Consider the following 17,800-nt stretch of genomic DNA (forward strand, 5'->3'; position numbering starts at 1 on the left):
GCACAGATGAATAATTGAATAAAGCACATTACCTTCGTTCGACGGACGGCGACCACCGGGAAGATTAATGGCAAGTTTCGCCATGGTTAAATCGTCGAAATGTAAAACGTCGATGCCATTACACAATAGACTTTTTGTGTCCCGTTGGTAAAGCTGGTTTAACATAACTGTTTACGACTTTTTGCAATCAGGGTGGATAGCGTTGATTTTGCGGAATCGGTTCATCATGAATGCAGATGTTTGTGAATTCCATCGCCGATACAAAATTGAAAATTTTCCCCTTCATCATTGGTGGGGGTGCTTGAGGTGCTATGAACTTCCTGGAGCTCTTTTTGTACCCCCTGAGAATGAACCTGACAGAAGGAAGCTAGGTGCAGATAAGTGTCGGCTTTTAGTAAATTACATTATGATATATCATATATATATATATATATATATATATATATATATATATATATATATATATATATATATATATATATATATATATCATATAGATTGAATATCCAGATTCAGTGACATTTTTTTGATTGGGGTCGTTTCACCATTTGATCGTCAGATCACAAGTCGTTTTTGGTACTTGGGTATTTTATTGTATTCTTACTATTAGGGTAAACGCTCCTATAGTAGCGGTACGTTAGAAGCGTTAGGTTCCTATAGTTGTGTATGGAGACTCAATACACAACTATAGGAACCTAACGCTTCTAACGTACCGCAACTATAGGAGCGTTTACCCTACCATAAATAAATTGGCAGAATGGGGTGCATCATTCGAGTACTTTTGGGACGAACTCCTACCTGAGATTTTAAGAAAATATACTAAATATACTAAGCAGCATGATTTCAATACTACCCATCTATCAAATCTCATAAAATACGTAAGATGTAGCTGTATTAGTTTTTCATGATTTGTTATATTCTCGATAACACCAATACCACCAAAATGGAAAACAAATACAAGCAAGTGATTGATTGATTGACATTTGAGCCTTAAGTTTGAGTAATTTAATATCTGGACGCACTCTTTATTTAAGTGCAGTGCTCCTAGCGGTCAGATCTGGAATGCTTTGACAGCAGTTTGTTTTAAAATGTTTCCTCTTTCAGTGCTGACAAGTTCGTCACGATTCATTTTAATTAATAGAAGTTGTACTTAATGGAAGCCGCGAACCGAAAATTAATTTTGGACACCCACTTGTAAAATCCGATGTGGTCAGGTTCAAAAATCGAGAAGGCAGGATCATAGCAAGCGTGGTAGTGAAACTAAGGATCGTAAGCTGCATTTGAAGGTGTTGAGAACGGTTAGGGCAACCCAGGGTTGTCGGATTATGATATCGTGCACTATTCTAATAGCGAATTTGTTTATTATTCAGTTCCAACCTGGATCGGATATCAAGATCGGGTCTGCTTGTTTTCTGACAAACGTCAATTTGATCGTGTTTCTACGTGAGCTACAGATTCGTGTTTCTGCTGTGCACATAAGCTCATCGAACACTATTGCGTGCGCCTGCTGCCAGCAGCACCATTTGCTGTTTCAGTGCGACAAATTCCAGTCCCTCACTCCTCACGAACGATTCGATCTCATCAAAAGGAACGGCCTCTGCATCAACTGCATGAAAGGGGCCCATCTAGCGAAGGACTGTACCAGTGGCGGATGCAAAACCTGCGCGAAAAAACACCATACGATGTTGCATTTATCACCTTCGGCCACAATGGGCAACCGTCTACAACAGCCGGTACAACTAAGTTCCTTTGCTGAATCGAATAGTTTGCAAAATCAACAGCCGCAATTCGTTTCGGTACAAAGCTCTCGGTCGGTTGAGTTTTTGAACACCTCACCAGTCGCGTCGTCGTTCCGCGAATTGTCGTCCGCTTTCGGTTACGAACCTCCCTCGTCGTCTGTAGCCTCGTTCGATTCAAATTTACCTCCTAATAATGCCTGTCAAAGTGCTGAAGTGATCCACAAACAGAACACAAATGCCGTGCTGCTTTCTACTGCCGTGATCAAGCTTCTGAATGGGGACAATAAGTACCAGTACGCTCGTGCGCTCTTGGATAGTGGATCCCAGCCCAGCTTCATCTCCGAAGCACTGTGTCAAAGGCTCAACTTGAAGCGAACAAAGCTCAATTCTCCAGTCAGCGGTATCGGACAGTCTATGGTTAACGTATTCGTATGTCGATTGCCTCTCGCTTTGGTGCTTTCACATCCAATCTTGACTGCTTGGTTTTACCGAAGCTCACCGTTGCACTACCCAGTTTCAGCATTGACGTAACACGCTGGCGGATTCCAAGGCATCTTCCACTTGCCGATCCGCAGTTCAACATTAGCCAAGGGGTTGATGTCATCATCGGCGCTGAGCTTTTCTACTTGCTTCTGGAAAACCAGCAGATCATTCTCGATACTGGCTATCCAATCCTCCAAAAAACCGTTCTTGGTTTCGTCGTCTGTGGCAAAGTCACGGAACAAGCTACCACAGAGGTAGTTGTGCAGTCTAGTCATCTCTGCACCGACGAGTCGCTCGATTCCCAGTTGGAAAGGTTCTGGGAGATTGAGAATCTTGATAGCGAGAAGGCATTCACTCTAGACGAGCAGTTCTGTGAGAAACATTTCCAGCAATCCATTTCGAGAGACGAGAATGGCCGATACGTCGTTCGTCTTCCGTTGCGGGAAGAATTGGTTTCGCTAATTGGGGACTCGTATACTCCTGCACTTTGTCGACTGCTGTCGATGGAGAAGAAGTTCGCCGTTGACGAAAACTTTCATGAAGAATACAGTAACGTTATGGAGGAGTACCAGAAGTTGGGCCACATGGAGGTAAATTCGCGCGCGTTATCCGGCCCACAGTTTTTCCTCCCCCACCACGCCATACATCGCCCAGAGAGCACAACAACAAAGACTCGAGTTGTATTCGATGGATCCAGCCATGGTGCTAACGGCTTGTCGATAAACGAAGTCATGTACATTGGACCCACAGTGCAGCCACCGCTGCAAGCAACCGTCATCAATTTTCGGATGCCACGCTTTGCCTTTACTGCTGATGCACAGAAGATGTTCCAGCAGATCTGGGTACATCCGGATGACCGCAGATACCAGCAAACTCTGTGGAGGAACGATCCATCCGAGCCAATTCGTGTTTACCAGATAAAGACGGTTATGTACGGACTGTCCAGCTCACTGTACTTAGCGACTCGAGTACTCAATCAATTGGCAACTGATGACGGAGAACACTATCCTCTCGCAGTGTCAGTCATTCGGAAGGCAACCTACGTCGACGACGTATTGACTGGGCACGACGATCTACACACCCTTCAGGAAACTTGTGGCCAGCTTATCGAAAATGGGCGGCCAACGATAGTACGGCACTAGAGAACGTTCCTCCTGAGTTATGGGAAACCTCCAGAAAGTTAGAAATCAATCGTTCGACTGCCGTAAAGACGCTAGGCCTTCTGTGGTTTCCTGAATCCGACCAGCTCATGTTCAAGATACCAGCCCTTCTTGAGCACGCCGTCATCACCAAGAGGGTAGTTGTGTCCGAGATGTCCCGCTTGTTTGACCCCATCGGTCTGCTCGGGCCTGTCGTACTGTGTGCCAAAATGTTTGTGCAAACTCTCTGGGCGGAACACTTGCCATGGGATACGGAGCTCTCTACCGAATTGCAAGAATGGTGGATGACTTATCGAACTGACATTCAGCAGCTATCGATCCTACAAGTTCCGAGAACGATTCTTGCAAACACTTCTCATCAATATTATCTTCACTGCTTCTGTGACGCTTCCACGAAAGGTTACGGGTGCTGTGTCTACGTCGTTTCGCCAGACGAAACGGGAGAGCTCCATAGTCACATTCTTACCTCGAAATCTCGTGTTGCACCACTGCGTGGACAATCCATTCCAAGGCTGGAACTTTGTGCTGCGCTACTTGGATGTCAGCTCGTGGACACTTTGCATAGAACTACCGAATTCACAGCGCCAGCGACAATGTGGACCGACAGCACAATCGTTCTACACTGGCTGAAGTCGAGATCCAACATCTGGAAAGTTTTCATTTCCAATCGGGTGGCTGAGGTTCAACGACTTACAAAAGCATTCGAGTGGAGACATGTTTCCACGGACTTAAACCCAACCAACCGTCAACGAGGAGGCTCGTCGTGCCGTCGCATTACATATCAGCACAGTAGATCAAGAGCTCTTTGACCGATATTCAGAGCTCGCCAAACTGCTGAAAGGTATTGCCTACTGCTACAGGTTTTACCACAACTGCAAGCTGCCAAAGGAGCAGCGCTCAACTGGATCACTGTCGCCTGATGAATGTGATCATGCGCTGAAAGTTTTAGCTCGTCTCGCTCAACGTTCCTCCTTCTCGGCAGAGGTCTAGAGGTACACCCTCCAGAAGAATTTCCCGACGCCACCGAATCTTGGACCAAAGTCCCCTCTTAGAAATATGAACCTTTTCATGGACGAATTCGGGTTGCTACGAATCGATGGTCGTTTACGCTACTCGAACGCACCATTTGACACCAGATTTCCGATCTTGCTACCGTCCGACCACAAACTGAGCTTAATGGTCGTGCGAGCAATACACCTCAAAGCATTGCACGGTGGACCTTCACTTCTGCTTGCTACGGTACGTCAACGATTCTGGCCACTCCGGGGTCGTGATCTAGCTCGTGCAGTAGTTCGTCAATGCGTCACTTGCTTTCGGTGTCAACCTAAGCTGTCAACTCAAATCATGGCACCGTTACCAGAAGTGCGGACTACACCAGCACGACCGTTCTTGTATTCGGGAATGGATTACTGTGGGCCGTTTCTCGTTCGTCCGCTGAATGGGAGGGGCGCGTCGGTAAAAATGTACGTTTCGTTTTTCGTCTGTCTGGTGGTGAAGGCCGTGCACATCGAAATCGTTGCCGATTTATCCGCCGCGTCCTGTATCAACGCCGTGAAGCGGATCGTCGCGCGTCGCGGACGTATAGTGGAGCTACATTGCGATACTGCGACCGCTTTTGTCGGGGCGGATCGTGAGCTCATCGCGTCGTGTAAAGAGTTCCTGCAGCAGTTCAAGGGTGACGAATGGTGAAACCATTGCTTGGACAACGGGATCAAGTTCCGGTTTATCCCCGCCCGCTCGCCACACTTCGGTGGTATTTGGGAGGCGGGAATCAAATCATTCAAATACCATTTCCGTCGCATCATGGGACTGAAAGCATTCTCGGTGGATCAGTTCCACACCGTCGTCACGCAAGTTGAAGCAGTGCTCAATTCCCACCCCCTGTCGCCGCTCACCGATTCTCCCGATGATTTGGCGGTTCTGACGCGAGGACATTTCCTGGTCGGGGAACCACTCGTCGCAATCCCGGAACCAGATCTGAGCCACATCAATCCTGGACGGCTCAGTCGCCTACAGGATATGAAGAAAACGCTGCAGGACCTTTGGACTCACGTGACTATGTGAGCCAGCTTCACCAACGGACGAAGTGGAGGAAGCAACACACCGATCTACAACCAGGTCAACTAGTCCTTCTGAAGGAGAATACGCCACCGCTCCACTGGCCTTTGGGGCGTATCGTCGAGACCATTCCGGGCAAGGACGGCCGAATTCGAGTGGTCGTCGTGAAAACTACTGGCGGCCGCTACAAGCGAACCGTGACTGAAGTGTCGGTTCTTCCAACCGATCAGGACGAAGAAGCTACAACAAAGGACCAAGATGCCTGTTGAAACTGGACGTTGTCAACGGGGGCCGGCATGTTGCCGCAAGTGAAATCAATTAAATAAAGTGTAGTACCTAAATGTTCAACCTTACCTTCAACAAACCATACTTACCATACTTATACTGTTTAACACATACACTTAATAGCACTCACTCTCAATGATACACGCAATCTCGCTCATGCACACAAGACGTGTAACCGATAGGTGAAATACAGTCAGTTGATAAGTGACCAGCAAATCGATAACATGTTTCTGTGCTAGTCGAGTCACCCGGGTCAATGTTGGGTCAAAATCGGTTTGGGGTTTGGTAGAAGTCAGGTTGGTGTCGGGTTGGCTTAGCTTTTTCGCCGGAATGTCGACCAGAGCTCAATTGAATGATATCAAGCGTTTCTCAAATGAGAATGATCCATGCCTTCGTCAAATGACTAAGCAACTGATGTCACCCATTCAAAGGAGGTCCCCTGTGATAGCGGATAGCTGCTTTTCACATTTTCATCAAAAATGTTCAATTGATTTTGAGAATTTACAGCACCGCCAAGGAGGTTACCGTTCACCCCACCTAGTACAACCAGAATGCTCGAAGACTACGGACCAAGGTAGATTCGTCGCCAAATCAAGTCACGATTGCTATAAGCGATTCTCCAATAGATGCATTTGAGCTCCGTCCGTTTCACATCAGTGAACATACCGTCAATCTAGCTCTTCAAAGGTTGAAACTCTCGTTTGCTGCCGGGCCAGACGGCATTCCAGCGTCCGTTCTGAAGCTGTGATCGGAGTCGTTGCTCACTTCCTTGGTGAATTTATTTAATCTGTCTGTGAATTTATTTAATCTGTATATGTTCCCCGTCCACAAGATAGGCGATAATAGGAATGTCCAAAATTACAGAGGCATCACATCACTATGTTGTTGCTCCAAAGTATTCAAGATCATCATCAATGAAGCGCTCTTCAGCTCTTGTAAAAATTTTATCTCCACGGCTCAGCATTGATTCTACCCAAAACCGAATTCTTGTCTCTCTGCGTTCGGAAAATGGACTCTGATGGACAAATCGACGCTGTTTACACTAATCACAAGGCTGTATTTGTCCTAGTAGACCTCAACATTCTTTTGAGCAAGCTTGAGAAACTCGGAGGGTCTGGATCCTTCATCTCGTGGTTAAAATCTAAGGTAAACGCTTTGCGTTAAGATTGGACCCAAGCAATCAAAAGTTCTGCATTCAACGATTAAAATCACTTCAAAGTTCCATAAAGTTCAAATAAAGTTCCGACAGAACTTTCAAGTTCTATAATGTTCGAATGAAGTTCTGACAGAACTTTCAAGTTCCATAAAGTTCAAATAAAGTTCCGTCAGAACTTTCAAGTTCCATAAAGTTCGAATAAAGTTCTGGCAGAACTTTCAAGTTCCATAGAGTTCAAATAAAGTTCCGACAGAACTTTCAAGCCACATGAAGCAATCCACACAAGTGTTTATTATTAACAAAATTAAATATACGTAAATATGAAATGATCAGTTTCTCGAAAAAATCATCAACATTCTATCCAAACATAAATAAAATTAAAGAGTAATTTCCTGGATTCGAACCCGAGTATACGGCATGCGATCTATGATTGCTAACTACTGCGCCACAAGTGTGTTGGAATACATTGCAGGCAAATACAAATTTAAAGTTCTTCAAAGTGTTGTGTTTCGTATTTAATTCAGTCAGCTAGCACTGGAAACACCAACAGTAGGCGGGACAACAGCTCACTTTAATATATCTCAAATGACGTAGCGGTTCGTGCTGGAGTTCTCACGCAGAAGGACTGGGACAATCCTTCAAATAGCTCCAATTCTACTACTAATGCTGATAAATCAATACACATTAATACCTGCCTTTAGAAATAACTTTCATAAAAGTTCGAACTTAAATATAGAATTGGTGTAGAGGACAAAACCTTTTTAAATTTATTTTCTAAAAGTTCCGTTCAAGTTCCACCAGAAGCTGCTTGGAATGCTCTTCAATTATGGTACCGGAATTTTCAAGTTCTTATAACGATTTAAAAATGAGGCTGCTTAGATTTCTATAGACCGCCTTCAACCAAGCTGCTTTAGCCACAAATAGCCTTTTATTAGAACTTTTTTTTACTTGGGGAGCTTCTCGTTCTGAAGTGTTCACGAACGTTTCCGGCGTTCCCCAAGGAAGTAATCTGGGACCTCTTCTGTTTTCGCTTTTCGTCAACGAGCTTTTGTGTCTACTGCCATCTGGATGCCGGCAGTTCTACGCTGACGATGTCAAAATGTATGTGGTTATTAATTGCATCGCCGATTGTGCGTCAACAAGTGCAATGTTTTGTTGTTGGTGTAGTACCCGAAGGATAATTTTTATTCAAGCATATTAACACTTCAAGCATCAAACCAAAATCCTATTTTTCAATAATTGATAAATGAAAATGACATTGTTCAGATTGAAGATGTTAATATTAAGTAAAATATTAAGGCAATTGATACAAACACTTCTTTTTCCAAGGGCAAGGAGATCATATAAATATCTTTCAAATGTTTATGAATTACAAAGGCAGATAACTAAAATATTAAAAATATGACTAAAGGGAAATGGGAAACATGAATAATATTATCAAAATCTCACAATAGAGCACTGTGAGTGTTAAAAATTTCAATTTACTCCTTGCGTAACAAGACCCTTAAACTTCATCAAAAACGTTTCCTTTGCAAAACCCTATCCCTATCGATCAATCGAATACTCCACAAAATAAATTAAATCTTTCTCTTACTCCTCAGAGTCAAAACGGCAACTTCACAACCTTCAAAAGTCACCAACAATGGAACGGCCCCTGGTTTAGCAAGAAACAAAGATGGACAAAAAGGCAACACATTGAGCACGAACAAGATAAATGACTTAAGTAATGCGATGCGTCGTAATTCGCGATACCATCTCTCGTCGTCGTCGTCGTCATCCCAAAGCGAAACTTATTGAGTCCGTTATCCGGACGCAAGTCCCGGCGATGCCTGCGCCTTGATGGACCGCAAAAGTGTGATGGCACTCGCAGATATATAACTGTCCTGCGAATCCTCTCCACCAGTGTAGGGTTCCAGCGAGCGCAACCCTTCGCAAAAGTGAGGTATTAAATGTTTTAAATTGTTTATGCATTTTAGGCGATGAAAATGTAAATTATGCTCGGGTCATAAAAATCGATCCGCGCAGATCTTACGTTTAACGTCTTACACTGCCCGGTCGCTGGGTCACACCAAGAAAATGGGAGCGGGAGGTGACGAGAGCCGAATGATTTATCGACCGCGCCCAATCGATGCTATTTTTAGTGATCTTTCTCATGATTTCAGCAAAGATGCCATGCTTTCTCCCGGTACATTGAGATGTATGTTACTTTGAGCACTGGCAACACTGTTCGCCCGGAATGCGTTACACCAGCAGAACTCGAAGAATCTTCTTCATCATCCAAGCAGATATATTGATAACATAGGCTGCGATGCCCTTCAGCCAAAACGATTTGTCTTTTTCGCACAAAGAACCCAACGTTACGTAATTCCAAACCCTTCTCCTGTACAAGCAGCACTCCTTGAGTAAGCACTCGAAGAAAGACAATGAGCCGGAGCATTATTGTTTTGGCCTGAACAGGGCTCAGCAGGATACCTCCAGCGGGCCATGTTTGACTAATTTTCCTACTTGCTCAGCATTCAGCTACCTTATGCACATTTGCACGGAGTGTGTTGCAACGACGGTTCTGTGCAATCACGGCAAACAACGATTATCTCACGTTTTCTACTGGATTTCGAAACAGCAACAACTTGTGAACTATGCATGTCAATCTGTTCCCATTACCATGTTGCGTGTTGATCGTGATTGAGGTGTGGGAAAATATTTCCCCCTATCGAAACATAACTTCGCAACCGATCTCAACTCAGATTTTAAGAACTATTAGTGTCAATCAACTTACCTTAGTGTACTTGATCTCCTGGTTTGGATTAGCCATTTTGCTTCAATTTCCGAAAAATGGCACACAACAAGACGCACAAAATCAACTCCGCGACCACGTTCACGTTCAATGTCACTATGCTTCTGAATATTTTCGCTCGAAAAACCTCACAGTCCGAATTTCAAGTATCGTTTTTATTATCAGTCACCAGCAACCGGGAGGTCGTGAGTCAAAAATTGCGATGTGTTTGTTTACGTTCTATCGTCTTTCCTATGATGCTATACATGAACCAGGTGAATACCGGCTTTCAAATACGAAAACCCACGCGCTCGTTGCCGGCCAAGCTAATACATAGCTATCCATTGGACCGGCTGATTATCGGTGTGCTATCGATGTGGTCGTGTGATGCTGTGTGGCGCATGTGCGTGGTATAAGCTACAGTATTAGATGAATATTTTTCTTTTAGCTGGTTTGGAAATGGGTAATAATCTAGAGCGAATGAGTGCTTTTTTTTTAATTCTTTATTAAAGAGATTTTTAGCCTTAAGGCTAGTTCATCTCTAAAATACGAATGAGTGCTGTCGAAACGAATTGTGAGATTTATTATGAGCTTACCATACAAATTAGAATCACACAGTTAGAAGGCTTTTGGAAGCAATTGAAACCGAGCTTGAAAGGTGGTGTGACCAATTATGATATTGAATCACACTTTTCAGTGAATTGATCAATGAGCTCTATACAAATAGCTGAAAAATGAGCACCTAATCAGGTTTTTGGTTCTATTTTACCTTGAAAGATAAAGAAGTAGCGGTCAAATTGTCATTTAATGAACACTCAGTGCTGTTGTCGTACAATCTTAGCTAAATCGGGTAAGTAAGCCAGTTTTTTACCCTAGTGGTCATTTGATTGGCCCTACCTTAATTTGCATTTGCATTAGTTTTTTATTTTATTTTTTGAAGATATTTGTGGATAAAAATGAATCCGGAGCATTATTTCTTTAGAATTTTATTAGAATACTTTGGATGGTGAGTGTATCCTAAATGGAGGATTAAATCTGAGAATAACTCCAATAAATAACACTGCAATAAGTCAAAGTCTACCGGAGGAATGTTTCGGTTTTTCTGTGGACGCCGCAGCCATCCTAGATGCAGCCATCACTCCGGCAGATCGACCGATCCTCGTGTTAACGGACTCACACAGAGTCATCCAGGCGCTGGAAGCTGAAGCCTCGAGCCACTCCTGGATACAAGCCATTACACGGCACGCCCCACCTTCAACCGTCTTTACGTGGATTCCCGGACACTGTGGTGTTCCCGGAAACGATACTGCGAACAGACTGGCTACATCAGGAACGTACCCCTCTTAGACGCCAGGCGTTGGATTACGAACACAATCATGGAAGCCTGGCAACAGGAATGGCTCCAGTCGCGAACCACTTTGCTGAGGAAGATCAAGGATCAATTCAAGACTCCGGACCGGCCATGCCAGGATTTCTCACAATTTCCGTGGGACACTTTTCCGCAAGGTATGTCCAATTTGCATCATCCCCGCCTTGATGGAACACGTTCTGTGTGTCTGCCCGGAATTCCAGAAGCTACGCGAACAACACGAACTCCTGGAGAACGTCTGGAATCTACTTGGTGACGACCCCCCGACGGTGACGGCGCTGATTGCTTTCCTGAAGGACGCCCAACCGTACAACTAAATCCAGCGCTATCGTCGTTGGCTGCGCTGATCGTGTTCTTTAACCGTTCTATTTTTTTTTCTGCCGTCGGGGTATCTCTGTCAGACGAGGGCACTGCCTCCTGGTGGTCCTACGGTGGAGATCTACCTTGTTCGCGTATGCATTCCTCACCACAGCCCCGCATATAATTTTCATTTAACATTGAGTTTTTAAAGTGTTGTCTGTCTCTCTTGGTGGGTAATCAGAGCCAGTTATATGTTACGTTAAGGTGTTTCGTTGTGGGATCCTTATTCTCGACACGTATTGGAACTATATCCATAGCAGCCGATGACGCCCACGAAGTATAAAAAATGTATACATTGTGAGATTGTTATTAAAAATGCACTGCTCCCCATAAGGGCAGCTTTCAGAAGAAAAAAAACAGTAGAGGTCGGGAATAAGCACATCCGATCATACCGCCAGGAAATTTTCTAGAGAATCTACGAAATTTTCTACGGATAATCATGTAAATTTCCGTTTTACACTAGGAATGAGACAAACACCGCGAAAGACATCCAAACCATTTTTTAAGGAGTCTTTGGAAATGTTGTTGCCAGCTGAGCCTACAATTGATATTTTTATACAGTATCTAGTTTTTTAGTCCGCATCGTGCTCTCTTGCCGTGCGTATCTATTTGCTTTTTGCTGAAGGAAGTGTAACTACTACCTAAAGCTACAACAAATTTAAACAGCACTTTTCAGTGCTCAACCTGTAAAATTTCTACCTTGTTCAACTCTTATTCCTCTTCGATCCTTGTTTGGACCCTACCCGTGATAATCCTTCTTGGATATCGATTTGGAAAATTCCTCTTCGATCCTTCAGATTCTTATAGTAATCTGCTTGGAAGTCGATTTGGATAAAAAATTACTGCCGCCATGGTGCCTAAACGCAAAAGAAAGGGGCAAACTCTTGATCTCCCTTCTGATGAAATTAATTTGAGTAATCAATTTGATTTGCTCACGGATGATGAAAATGATCCATCATCCAAGAAAAATTCTAGTAAACTTTCCCAGCGTAATGCCAAGAAGGAAACGATTCCCCCTATTGTGATAACCACTTCCGATTTCCATGCTCTTCGCATGGAACTTTTGAACATCGTGAAAGTTAAGTTTTCACTACAAATTGGATGTCGGAGTGAATGCCGTGTATTGGCTGAAACCTTGGACGGATTTAAATGTCTTCTCAAGTATCTTACTGAGAAGAAGCACAAATATTTTACTTACGACACCTGAACGTGTGTTCAAGGTTGTCATGAAAGGACTGCCCAGTGGATCAGATCAAAGATGAACTGGCAAAATTACCTGGAGTTGTGCCACTCCAAGTAATCAAAATGAAAATGAAATCCCGTCCTGGCGATTCGCGCAACGGGATTTCTAATGATTTTTATTTAGTTCGCTTCAAGTCCAGTGAACTAAACAACCTTAAGGCCTTAGAAAAGTCTAGCCTTATGCTCCATGTCCGAGTGAAGTGGGAACACTTCAGGAAGACTGGAGGAAATTTCCAAAACCTCACTCAGTGCCGTAAGTGCCAGGGATGGGGTCACGGAACTAAAAATTGCTACATACCAGCTAAATGCATGAATTGTGGTGCTTCCTCTCACGGAAAGGACGAATGTCCTGTGAAGGAAGATCGTAAGAAATTTAAATGTTCAAATTGTAGTGAAAACCACAAATCCAATTTTTGGGAATGTAAGACTCGCAAAGCGATCCTACAATCTCGTTCTAAGCGACAGGAAGGAAACGCTTCACGTTTCCGAACAGGTACAAATTCCTCTGTTGTTACTAACGATCAGCGAGGAACAAATTCTACATTCGTACCCGTAGGTACAAACATCACCCCTGCTTCAAATTTTTCATCTATACCTACTCCCCTTGCTGCTAACAACGTTCTGCGAGTTAATGGAGTTACCTATGCTACTATTACACCGGATAGAAATCAAAATACTAACCAACGTAATTCTAACGTTAATTTTGAAAATTTTGACTTAGGAAGCATTACTGCTTCTAAAATGGAATTTTGACAGAAATCATTAATCGACATGCTTACTGATATGCTTAAATCTAACTCCATGTTTGATGCTATTCAAACTGGAGTAAAATTTGCGAACAATATTGTCGTGACTTTGAAATTCAGTAATGGATTTTAAATCATTAAATATTTTAAATTAAAATGCTCGATCTCTTAAAGCTAATGAAACCGAACTATTTAACTTTTTGAGAGCTCATAACTGAACCGTTCCTTAAACCTGACCATAAGGTTAAGAGGGACGCGTTATTTCATTTATCGTAATGATCGTCTTGATGGACCCTGTGGTGGCATTGCCATCATTGTTCATAGACGAATCAAACATAAAATTCTTTCATCATTTGAAACCAAAGTTTTTAAAACTTTGGGAGTTTCTGTTGAAACAAAATTTGGACAACTTACGTTTATAGCTGCCTATTTTCCATTCCAATGTGTAGGCCAGCACCAGTATGAATGTGTACGCCCATTGTTCCCGAATACAAAAGAAGCACTCCAAGCGAACCAATTTTATCTGCCTTCATCCGTATGACGAAGAAAATCCAATGGCGTTACAATACGTTTGGACGGAATTGAAACCCGTGTGACTAATTTGGAATCAAGAATCAGTGTTGCCTTTTTAAAAGAATATAATCAATTTGTGGCTCTTTTTCAATTCCAACAGTACATATTTTAAAGGAAATAAATATAAAATTTAGCTTTCGTAGAAACATTGCATTTCTTTTCAAATACGCAGGTTGAGCTTAGAAAGGACGGATATTAGATCAAATACCCAATTGAGCTGTCCATGATGTGCGGTTTGCACGATATGTTTGTATTTCACAGACACAGCTTTGGTTTTCAGGGTCATGAAGTAAACCGTTCCGATAAAACTTTTAACCACACAAGTTAGAGTCCAACTGTAGAGTCATCGTTAAACTGGGTCATGCGCACTAGGTCAAGAGCAACTGACAAAACAATTCGGTTGGAACCATAAATCGATGTTTTTGACACTTGAGGTAGTCAATGTTTACTAGCTCGAGAATTTTTGGTAGAATTTCCAATACGCATGAAGTCCGAAAAATGATAGTTGCCCAGGATATCGTTAGCAAACCTGTCAAATCATCGAAAACTGCTACGATTTTTTTGAAAATGGGTGAAAAGCTCTGTAAAATCTATACAAACATGAAGATCCTGGAAGAGTAGTACCAGCGATTGTCATATGACGTTTCATCCAACTGCCTTGTGAGGCCGAGAGCGTCGCATGCGCAATAGTACATTTGGGAGTCTGGTGAAATCTCCACCATAGTTTGCCACATGGCGCTGCTGCCGTATTTACCAGGAGCAGATATGACAATCAGAGACGCAGCCAAATTGCTTCCACTATTGATCTCAAAATGACAGTTATTCAACACCTCAATATGATGTGACGCTCTGTTCATTCCTAGATCGAAGTAATTTCCGAACGTTTTTCATATTATGGTGGATTTTCGCAGCGATATGCCAAAGAGACATTATTTTTTCATCGGTTTTGCAAATCTTCTGAAAAGTTCGTTTTAAGATTTTGAATGCTTTGTTGAAAGATTATTTAAAGTCATAGATAGGTAGATAGATTTTTAACCTAAGTTTTGTCTCTTATATATATCACGTTTAACATTAAAGTAAGGCAACTAATTCTAATTAGATTCTATAAAAAAAATCATGTTTGGAACTAATTTTACCAGTGCTAGTTTTGTCAATCTGTGCTAAAAATATTTTTCTAAGGGCTCATTACTATCATGAAAAAGCACTTTTTTACCTAGAACTACGCCTGTGAAATATACTAGGGCAGAAATCAAAAAATTGTGTGATGAAATAGTGTTAGGTCTTAACCGCTCATGACTTGGCCATTTCTGAATGGATTTCAATTATTATCAGATAAGTTGATGCGGAATTGATGTAATATACGTTTTTTATAAATTTTTTAGTAGTTTATCATTGGTAAACTTTCGAAAATTTAACAAAACTTTTTGACCATTATCAACCAATCACGTACTTGAATGCTAAGGCTATCGAGATAACAGAGAGAGAGAGAGACGATGGCGATAAGGTTAAAAAATATCGTACAGTAACGCCTCAAGCGGGACAAGTCCGTTTCCAATACATCTGTTGGACGTTGAGAAAGCGTTCGACAATGTCTTTGTTAAGATCATCAAAAACTACTTGCCGGGCAGATCATTCCTTCTATACTCTTCAACATCTTTACGTCAGATGTTCCTCCTCTTCCGTGTGGTTCAGTTCTAATGGTATTTGTCGATGTTTGCGGATGACACTGCCATCATCTATAAGGGTCGAATGATCCGTGCTCTGACGAGAAAACTTCAATCAGGCCTGGATGTTCTGTTCGACTATTTCAGAAGCTGGAAGATTTGTATCAATGTAGTTAAAACACATAGGAAGTGTTCACTTGGCTGTACTGTTTGTCAAAGTCGCTGCTTTGAAATTGCCCAGTATTTTTCGATTGGTCGAAATTCCGGGCAATTCGGAGCATTCATTAGCTTGGGGACAAAATCGATCTTGTAGGCAGCTTACCACTCCAGAACCACTTTGGAGTAGTGATAGCTAACCAAATCGGGCAAAAAGATGACTTTGCCCCTATACTTGCGGTTGAACGGCAATACACGCTTTTTCAGGCATTCTTCGATGTAAACTTGGGATGTCATCGTCTAGGATGTGGCGAATGGTTCCGTTTTCAGGCCACAACTGCAATTCGCTTGCCAAATCATGGCCTTCTTCGCGAACTTGTCAGCAAACACGAACTTGAATCTTCCTGGCACATCCCCACTTCCAATCACGATGTAAAACTTTTGACCGGAAAGCTGAATAAAAACGAGTTTGACGTATGTTTCGTCATCGATCAAAGTGCAGCCCTTGAATTCCGCTTCATGTGTCGGTTCGGATGTTTACTGGCTTTGTACGACTTGTATCCATCCCTGGCAAGGATGTTCCGCACCATTTGAAAGTTGGCGTTGTACCTTCTGCCCACATCTCGGATCGAAAGACCGGGTTTGGCTTTAACGCACCTCAACACCTTGCTGCACAGCTGAAGATCCCTGGTTTCAGTTTTTTCGTAGGTCCGCTGATTCCTTTCCACACTCAGAGTTTCCTTGTAGGTTTTGAGCACTCGACAAACTGTTGTTTTCGGCATCTTCAGCACGTAAGACAGCTTGGAACCGGACCACTCCGGATTTTCCAGGTGTTTGTGCACAATATTTCTTCTTCTGTCGAGTTTCATTTGACGTTATTTCTGAACGAGATCACCAGTTGCTCTCTATAGAAGTGTTAACAAACCACTGTCAAAGATTTTCGATTCCCAAAATACTAATTTACTTTCAGTCAACCTTTATTGGATAGCGGAAGATAGAGTGTTTCTTGTGTCGTACATTTTGACTATAGTTTTAAGATGTTTTGTATAGTGAACAAGAATCCTCGGTTCCGTAAAGTTAATTAGATTAAGCTTTATCGTTTTCAAAATAAGTTAAAAATTTTACTCAAACATTTTCGCGTCCAACTCAGCTTCGGTTTTTCCACACTCGATTGCTGCAAGTTTTCGCTCAACAACTGCCTCCTCTTGCTTCAACCAACCGATCCGCACTCGTGTTTATGTCAGTTACCATGGGGACGTAATTTGTGATTAACCCCGGTCCCTTTCAAATTGTATCATTATTTATGTATGGCCATATATTTGAAATTACATTTCGCATTCATCTAGTGATGGCCAATTTTCATTCGAATAATCGATTAATCGATTAACGAACCGAAAAGTAAAATATTTGCAATCGGTTATATCATGCCGATATAAGCATTAACTTCTCCAGAGGATCATCACCCATCATTTCAAACATGTGCTGCGCTCTAATTGATAGAAAAATGACAGCACAGCGAACAAAAAATATTCGATTAGTTGTTAATCGAGTAATTAAAAAAATGGAACATCTCTGATTTTGGGGTGATTGTATTGATAAAAAAAAGAGCGCAAAAATTTCTGTGCGCACCACCGAACACTGGTCACATACCTTGCGCCGTGCCGTACCTGCGGAGCGCAATGAACTTGCTCACGGAACCTCGATAATACGCTTGGGAGTGGGCTCAGCATGTCCGGACCTTTCAAAAGCTTCGAGTTCAGCGACACCCCATTTACTGCGGCCGCAGCGTCCCACACTAAACGGACTTTCCCTGGCTTCTTCGGATGTATTACAACACTCAGTGGCAAATACCACACCTCATCCGGTTGGAACTCAGCTAGCTCAGACTTTGAAGCAACATGGATGTACCCCTTCTTAGTATAATCGGATATTAGCCCCCTTACCTTGTCGTACAGGCTACGATCTTTTACCAACCGTCTCTCTAGACAACGGAACCGTTTGACCGCCATCGGGTAGCTGTCAAGGAATCGTGGGTC

General features: G+C 42.7%; 1 protein-coding gene across 1 annotated transcript; it reads left to right on the plus strand.

Moving 5' to 3' along the window:
* Positions 1-1,370: 1,370 nt before the first annotated feature.
* LOC135706855 (uncharacterized) lies at positions 1,371-3,364 on the plus strand (the record flags this gene model as incomplete). Its single annotated transcript, XM_065228530.1, has 2 exons — positions 1,371-2,168; positions 2,234-3,364. Coding segments are annotated over 2 exons (1,929 nt in total), but the record flags the coding sequence as incomplete, so codon positions are not given.
* Positions 3,365-17,800: the final 14,436 nt, after the last annotated feature.

This window comes from Ochlerotatus camptorhynchus, unplaced genomic scaffold (assembly GCF_037179485.1).
Source record: "Ochlerotatus camptorhynchus isolate MF236.1 unplaced genomic scaffold, CSIRO-AGI_Acam_v1.1 ptg000292l, whole genome shotgun sequence".
Classification (NCBI taxonomy): Eukaryota; Metazoa; Arthropoda; class Insecta; order Diptera; family Culicidae; genus Ochlerotatus; species Ochlerotatus camptorhynchus.